The sequence below is a fragment of the Epinephelus lanceolatus genome, chromosome 13, assembly GCF_041903045.1.
Source record: "Epinephelus lanceolatus isolate andai-2023 chromosome 13, ASM4190304v1, whole genome shotgun sequence".
NCBI classification, from domain to species: domain Eukaryota; kingdom Metazoa; phylum Chordata; class Actinopteri; order Perciformes; family Serranidae; genus Epinephelus; species Epinephelus lanceolatus.
The window spans coordinates 13,703,420-13,712,266 of record NC_135746.1 but is presented as its reverse complement, the minus strand read 5'-3'; the positions used below and the strand labels follow the sequence as shown (position 1 = coordinate 13,712,266).

The window sequence follows — 8,847 nt, the reverse complement described above, 5'->3', positions numbered from 1 at the left end:
CATGCCTCTTTCCCCTTAGATGGCACTGTTTTATTTTAACAATTTAATTTGTTTCCTCTGCTTATGCAGCTTCAGTGATAGACCATAAACTGGCAAAAGGTCAATAAAGGCCTGCAATTAACATTAAGAAAACATGCCTTCTACATATTAAATCAAACAGATAAAGTTTGAAGGTATAGCTATATGCATACCATGATGTATTGCTGCACAGATCCTTTTCCTTCGCACCTAATCTTGTGAGTGGGAGGGTCAGGAAGTCAACAAAATTAAAAGGGCTTTTGCCAGGGGAGCAGCTGTTTTCTTTGGGACTGTTTCTCCAGTGAGAAACCTTCATGGTGAGGTTTGTGGATTCGCCTGAGTAACTAAGGAAAAAAAGATGTTCTTTCAATGCTCTTAGCAGCACAAATACAAATACATCCTGGAGAGAGGGCAGAAATACATTTTAAATCCTTTGCAAAATCAAAACTACCTGCATGGCCTGATACAATCAGTGGAAAGATGTTGTTTTTTCTTTTAAGTTATCTGAACTGATTAAGTCAACTTCTGGGGCAGAAGGCAATTTTTTTACAAGAAGAATGAAGGAGATAAAGACAACACGTTCTTGCTCCGACTTTGTCACATATCGACATTTGGTCATGGACTTTCAACGTCCAGAAACAAGGTGAAGGGTACCCTGGGTGCGTTGGTTGATGTCCTGGGATGCCGTGTCAAGTTCTGCCTGTTGTGTGAATTGTCTTCTTTCAAAATACACTTCTGTTATCCCAGGAAATTTTGGGTTCTCTTTCAAAATAAACGCACTACATCAGTACAACACTGTGAATTGATGTTTTTTTCCTCCAACAACTAACGCAAGTAGTTTCACCGCTCCACTGGGTGAAAGTTGGTGTTCGTTGGATCCCTCCCACCCACCCTACTCTGACTTTCACTGCCTTTACTTTCATTCTTGACCCGCAGAATGCCGTTAAACTATAACGTCGACCGGCCACGTATCATGCCGACGTGACAGGACGTCTTTTTTTGTCAGTGTGTGACACCAAAGGTCACTGCCCAAGCACCAGATTTCGATGACTTCGGAGTGAGACCGGGTTGATGAGGACAGAGTTTACTGAATCAATGACGCAAAGGCCAGAGGTCTCATAGCAGACACCTGCTGTGCTCCTTTTAATAATCCCAAATTGATGCCAACAATCACACACACACACACACGAGTGAGCATGCCAGTAAACATGGGTAGGTGATCTGGGCAGGCCCAAGCTATCTTTGGCATCTCCTCTGCTCTGGTGGCTGCTGTGCCAGGCTGCCCAGGCTGCCATACCATCTGATACAAACTGACACCACCGACAGCTGTTCCCTAACCTCAGTCATTTCATATATCTGGCAAGTTTTTTAAATGCATGATGAGCGTGTGGCTTCAAAGCTGCACACTGACATCCAGCGCTCACTAATGTTCAGAAAGCAGAAGAGGCAGACCGATCAGGGCAGTCAGCACTATTCTACCAAATCATTCACACAATTTGAACGACGCCCCCTCATTCCTCCACAACCCTGACCCCTACCTCAGCTCCAGTGTGTCCACTTGTTCCATTCAGTTGCTGCACACTGTCATCATCTCACAGTGTCCCCAGATATTCAAAGGTCCATGCGATGCATCCTTATTTCTCTGCTCTCCCTCCTCTCTGTCTCTTGCTCTTACTGCTTTTGTTGAAGTTCACTATAGGGGATCCTCTGCTGCCACCTACTGGTTTAAATAGATACTGTCCATTAAGTTTCATCCCTTCACTCACTCCCCTGCCCAGCACCTATAAATGATGTGTGCAGTACTGTCCTGCTCAGAATGCCTGGTCATATAATGTCAAGTCAATATCATAAAAACTTAACAGTTATTTGAAATGATAGAGGACTTTTATTTTAAAGATATTTCTACCATATATTGATGCAGGACAGGTACAAATAGATGCAAAAAATTCACTACAATGCAGGTTTGATGCCCCAAATTTTCTGATGGAGGACCCCCAAACCATCTATCTATCCATCCTTTTTTTATTCGCTAATCTGGGGCCGGGTCGTGGAGGCAGCAGGCTGAGCAAAGCACCCCAGATGTCCCTCTCGCCTGTGATGCTTTCCAGCTCGTCCTGGGGGATCCCAAGCCGTTCCCAGGCCAGATGAGATATATAATCCCTCCAGCGTGTTCTGGGTCTGCCCCAGGGCCTCGTACCAGTTGGACATGCCTGGTACACTCTCATCAGATGCCCAAACCGCCTCAGCTGGCCCCTTTTGGTGTGAAAGAGTAGCAGCTCTACTCAGACTTCCCTCCAGATCTCTAGGTTCTTTACCCTATCGCTAAGGCTGAGCCCAGCCACCCTTGTATCTGTGATCTCAGTCTTTCGGTCACTACCCAGAGCTCATGACCATAGGTGAGTGTTGGGGCATAGATGGTACGGTAAATCAAAAGCTTTGCCTTCCGGCTCAGCGCCTGCATCACTGCAGATGCTGCACAAACTGCAAATCCATCTCATGCTCCATTTTACCCTCACTCATGACGAAGACCCCGAAATACTTGAATTCCTTCACTTGGGGTAGCAACTCTCCCCCGACCCAATGGGACCAATCCACCATGGTCTCAGTCTTGGAGGTGCCGAAACTCATTTAGACCGCTTTGTACTGCAAACCACCGATGACACCAACAGAACCACATCAGTTGCAAAGAACAGAGGAGACATTTGGCTTGGTTAGCTTCTTTCCACAGAGCAGTGTTAAGCTGACCTTCAACATGAGAGCAGCAGCATGTGCTTTTGATAAACAATTTGGCGGTGTCTCTAATTAAACAGTACAAACCGGCACACAGACTGATAAAGAGAAGCATGGGAAAAATCACAAATGGTGTTGGGTTTAAAAATAAAAGCATCACATTGTAATAAACAGTAGGAACACCATGTTCAATAAAAAGGCCAAAGCCATATCTACATACTGTAAGTATACAGGTGACAGCACCTTCTTAACCTGTATAGTATGTTTAATTGGTAATATGAACGCAAGAACTGGCACCAACAAAGTATTTTTCTGTGTCCTGTTGCTTATACTTTCTAGAAGTCATATCATTAATTTAGGATATCAATAGGCAGAAAAGGTTGCACGGTATTTGATGCCGATGCATTAAACAGAAGTCTTCAACATTCTTCAGGCCACAGACCCGTTAGCTGAAAGAGATATGGTGCAGGGACCCCCCCACTACATATGTAAAATTGAGTTGTATATTAAACTGGGTCTACAATAAAAAAAAAAAGTGTTGGGTGGCCTGTATTAACATATCATTATATGGTGCATACCATACTAAGTTATTAAAATAATTTATTGACAGATTCATATATTTACACACAATGGATTCACAAGGATTTATGGGTAACAGTTAGCCTACAACCAGTGTTGTGTACTTTAAATTATTATTATTATATCTAGATAATACTACTACTAATAATAATAATTTCTCCTCGTTTTTTTTTTTTTTTTTTGTTTTTTTTTTACAAATAGCTGATTTAACTTTGCAAATAATATCTTTAATTCATGTTAAAGGTCCAGTGTGTGGTATTTAGGGGGATATTATCAAAAATTGATTTTAATATCATACATTTTTAATGATAATAATAATAAGAATAAGAATACGAATAATAACTAGTCCATACCCATTGGTAGCTTTGTCACCTTCTACCTATGCCAATCCTCAATGCCTATGTGCAGTTTCACATAGATTGACCATGTCAGTGAGTAGAAAAACGTGGGACAGACAGAATGACTGACTGACAGTTTCCGTGATTATGTACAGCATACCATACCATGACTTAGTCATACCAAAAATTTGAAAAAAAAAAACAACATTCAGCCACAGGGGGAGCCACAGCGATCGGTCACATTTTAGCCATTTTTAAGCATTTTTCTGTTGTTATAGCGCCACCCAGTTGCCAATTAGAGTTAAATTTCTCCAGTCACCTTGAGGCGTCCTGTTCTACATATCTACCAAGTTTAGTAAAAATTGATATGGCAGTTAGGCCTAGATAAGAAATTAGCTCTCTAGCACCCCCATTTTGTTTGATGGGGTCAATAATGGAGGGGTCCCCTCAGATTATGTGTGGTCATATGCCTACAAAGTTGCGTGGTGATCAGTGGAACCCTTGAGATGTTATACACCTTTATGTGATGAGCCACGCCCTCCGCAATATTCATTGCCTTATAGAAGCTCAGTTTTAGTAAGTTTTCCAACTTTTGCCAAGAAGGAACTTTAGATATTGGTCCCTAGATTATGTTCATCCAGTTTCATGCCGATCGGTCAAACTTCCTAGGAAGAGATCGATTTTAAGTGTTTTTCAAAAAATTCAAAATGGTGGAAAATCTATATAACCGGAAGTTATGGGTTCTTGAGGCAAATGTGTTCCTCATGAGGAGAGGCATCTCTGTGTAAAGTTTCATGTGTCTACGACATATGGGGCATGAGATATGCTCATTCAAAGTTTGTAATTTCACTCGGTTGCTATAGCGCCCCCCTTTGGCCAATTGATGTAATATTGCTTCATTCACATCCTCCCATGACCCTCTACCACTGTGCCAAATTTCACATGGATTGACCAAGTCAGTGAGGAGAAAAACGTGGAACAGATACACACGCAGAGTTTTCGTCATTATAGTAAGATATGTTTTTTTTAGTGTTTAATTACCTGAAAATAAGAATAATACTGTTAATGTTTCCTTGGAATTAACTGTTTATATCTACATAGGGTGGTGGCTCATCCATAGAGGCCGCCATACCGAATGGACAAACTAAACACTGGCTCTAGATAAGGTCACTTTCGTGTTCGCATTTTTGTGTTTTCACGTCGGCAACCGTGGTTTGCAACCCCTCTGTGACAAGAACGTCAGAAAAACACCATTTTTTCAATATGAAACTTGTTTATTCAGTGTTTTGACCGGTTTAAATCACCTGGTCCGTTTGTTTTTGAGAGGAAGAGACCTCTGCAAAATAATCTGACTGGTAAAAATCCGCCTGAACTTCTGGATCTTAAATTATCAGCGAAAAAGGTGAGCACACGTCAGCAGGTGCTGGGCTAGCGTTCCGTCTGAGACATGCCAAACGTCTGCGGATAACTTCCTGAACTAACTAACTAACTTCCTGAACAATGAACACTGATGGAATTCTAACCGGGAGAAGTTTTAGCTGGCTGCAATTTGCAATCCTCACTGCTAAATTTTATTTTCTATAGATGTTTTGCCAACCTGGTCTCACTCTGAAGTCGTTGAAATCCGGTGCTTGGGCAGTGACAGGAACTGATGAATAAACACGGGGAAAGAACGAAAGTTAAGGTGGCAAATGTCCAAGAAGGATTGGTGGGAGGGGTGGTAGATGGGTCCAACAAACACCGACTTTTACCTGGGAGAGCGGTGTTTGCGTCTTGTAAGATTATAAAATCAAACCCTGTTCTTTTTTCCTAAAGCTAACCACATGAGTTTGTTGTTGGAGGAAAAAAAGTCAATCCGTTTTGTTGTACTGACATAGTGCGTTTATTTTGAAAGAGACTGTACTTTAACGTTAAATTTCCTGTGAAAACAGAGGTGTATTTTCAAAGAAGACAATGCATCTAACAGGCAGAACTTGACACAGCGTCCAAAAACGTCAACAACCAACACACCCAGGGTACCTTTCAAGTCCTATCTGGACGTGGAGGGTCCATGACCAAACGCCGATATGTGACGAAAAATGCTATACTCAAATAGCAATAAAAAACCCCACAACAAACATTTTTGAATAGTTAAACATGTTTAAAGTGTTCTAAATACTGAGAAGCTGCCCCAAACAACCCCAGCACAGCATCTACCCTCCTCAGTAAAGCACCATCTGGGATTTCTCACATGACCTTGTAGACCAGTCTGCTATTGCTAGCATGTGCCTCGGTTTATCTTTGCACCACCAAAAGCACATGCTGCAACTTTCACAACATCAGCCACCTGTTTGCTTATAAAAAGAAGGGAACCAAGCACCTTACATCTCATCTCGTACATGGTTCCTGACGAGGCATCACCAGCCAGCAGAATGAGGGCAGGTCTATCTTTGTTAGTTTTGGGGCCCTGCCTGTTGGTTTCATGCGCTCTTGAAGTGCAAGCAAGTGAAGGAGGGGAGACCAAACTCTACGATTTTACTCTTGACCCCGAAACCACAGCTGATCAGTCCAGTGACCAAACCAACACCAGCCTTGACATTTGGGCGGAGGTGAGAATGCTGAGGGACATGGTGGTGGAGCAGAAGGTGGAGCTGAGGAACATGGAGGCCAGGCTGAGGGAGGCAGAGGTGCAGGCAGATGAGCAGAAGATGGATCCTCACTAAAACCAGCCTGGAGGATCTGACAAGAGATCACGCCGCCACAGAGGACAGACTGAGAGCCAGCGAGAAACAAGTGGAAGAGCTGAAGAGAGTCAACATGGAGCTGAGGGCTGATCTTCAAAGCCAGGCAGCTGAACTTTTGTCCATAGAAGCCAGAGTGACAGTCTGTGACAGTAAGCTGCAGCTCCTAACACGCAGGATGGACGACCTGCAGGCTCAGAGCACAGCTCTAGAGGCTGAGCTTACATCTGTGATGGACAGGATGAACACTACTGAGAGCCGAGTGGATAGTCTCATCAAAGAGAATGCTAAGGTGGCATTCTATACTGCCTTGACAGACTCAAAGGGTGTAGGGCCTTACAATAGTCAAACTGTCCTAAAGTTCAGCAAGGTCTTTACCAATATTGGTAATGCCTACAGTCCAACCACTGGCTTCTTCACTGCTCCGGTGAAAGGAGTGTACTATTTTAGATTTACAGTATGTGGTCATACAGATGAAGGCAGTATGGGAGTGCAACTATTTCATAACGGTAGATCCATAGTGTTTAATTTGCAAGGCAGGCATAATTTGCATTTTGAGTACCTGTCAAATGCTGTAACTCTAGAGCTGAATGTTGGTGATGAGTTGCACTTGGTCCTTCCACAAGGCTTGGCAATCTTTGATAATGCAAACAATCACAGCACATTCAGTGGCTTCTTGCTTTTCAGTATTTGATGCCAGCCATTGTGAGCATTTATACTGGTTCGGTGGTGTGTCTGTGTCACTCTGCAGTTACACCTGATTTAAAACACACCCCAAAACACACATTAAACATGGCTTAATAGCGTAACTTCCAAACACAAGCACACAAATCAGCTTCACTGTAACTCGCAGCATTCACAGACAAACACTTGTCTTTATTTGGACACATTTTCCCTACAAATACAACATGCTAATGTTATTAGCACAAGCTTATGGCATTTTACATTGTATAAATTAGCCTAGCTGCTAGCAGACTTTTTCTCTTTTCATATGAAGCCAGGGACAACGGCAACATTTAACAAAGGTAACGGTACAAAATTAAGCTTCATTACAACTCACAAAACATGTTTTGCAAACAAATAAAACATGCTAACGTTATTAGCACAAGCCTATGGCATTTTACATTGTGTAACTTAGCCTAGTGACATTTCCTCTGCTCATATGAAGCCAGGATAAATCACACACAAGACTTAAAATACTATTTTAGTGGAGGCTTTATTGTCTTCACAATTTATTGTTTCGTATCTGTGAAATTAAAATAAATAAAAACTTCCTTTCCATTTCCTTTCCAAATCGTTTCAGCTTACAAAAATAGACATAGCCCTTTGAGCACCACAAGCTGAGTGCCATTTAATTTCATTATATTGGAGAGAAGGCAGACATCTTAACACACACGGCAGCTCACACAAACATAATCTAGATTGATAGACAGTAAAGATATGTGTTTTTTAATTTGGGGTGAACTGTTTCTTTAAGTTATTAATAGAAATCTACTGCTAGTACCGAGTGGTATTAATGCAATGTGTGACTGGCTGACTACTGCAGCAGCTTAAACCCATACAGTTTGTGGTGTGGTGAGCACAGCGTATTTGTCAGAATTGGCAGTTTAGTGTGCCAATGTGGCATCAAAACCTTTGACAGTATGGCTGTACAACACACCTGTGGTGTCTGATAAATTCATGATTAATCATATATCATCATTTTTGAATGGTACCCAGCCCTACTAATCTACTGTAAAACATTTCCCATGTTCTGCAATTGTCAGCATGTCTTTACAATCATCCAAAGAAATAAACGTTATTTATCTCTTGTGCAGTGTGAATACTGTCATTTTTTTCCTTGTGTCTTTCAGTGTATTTCTCACAACTACAACAATTGCTCTAACTGTGGTGCAGACTTTGACATCAAATATAATACCATACCAACAGTATGATTGTTAAAAGTAAAGGAGACAGAAAATGAGTATTTCCTGAATTCTTTTTATCTGGTGTTGCTCTTAAAGTGTGTAATGAGGTTAATATCTTGGTCATTATTGTCAATGATTTATCTGATGACAAAGATATCCACAGACAGCGTTGCAAGTTGTATGCACAAGCTAATACTCTTGCTCGTAAATTTAGCATGTATTCAGTTAATGTGAAGCTCGCTCTTTATAGAGCATTTTGCACTCCGCTGTATACTGCCCTCTTGTGGCGCTCCTATCGGAAGAGCAACATGCAAAGACTTAAAGGCTCTCTAAGTCTTCCTAAGCTTGAAAGGTTTTTGTCACATACAGCAAACATCTCCTCATGATCTGCTAGCTACATGTCCTCTGAATATGATGTGAAAAAGTCCGGTCTCTGTAGGCAGCCCAGGCTCCGCAAATGGCAACGAAAACACTTCACTGCTGTTTACGTTCAACAGTGTTATCGAACACAACAGAGCTAGCTCTCCTTTTAGCCTCATTGTAGCCCGTAGCTCT

At 41.9% G+C, this 8,847-nt stretch overlaps 1 protein-coding gene across 1 annotated transcript; it reads left to right on the top strand.

Annotated features, from left to right (window-relative positions):
* Positions 1–6,051: 6,051 nt before the first annotated feature.
* LOC144466473 (complement C1q-like protein 2) lies at positions 6,052–8,105 on the top strand. Its single transcript, XM_078173535.1, has one exon. The coding sequence runs from the start codon at positions 6,342–6,344 to the stop codon at positions 7,077–7,079; it is 738 nt and encodes a 245-aa protein (XP_078029661.1). The 5' UTR covers positions 6,052–6,341; the 3' UTR covers positions 7,080–8,105.
* Positions 8,106–8,847: the final 742 nt, after the last annotated feature.

Excerpts from the sequence above, each read along its gene's own strand:
- LOC144466473 (XM_078173535.1), top strand. The coding sequence starts at position 6,342 with ATGAGCAGAAGATGGATCCTCACTAAAACCAGCCTGGAGGATCTGACA.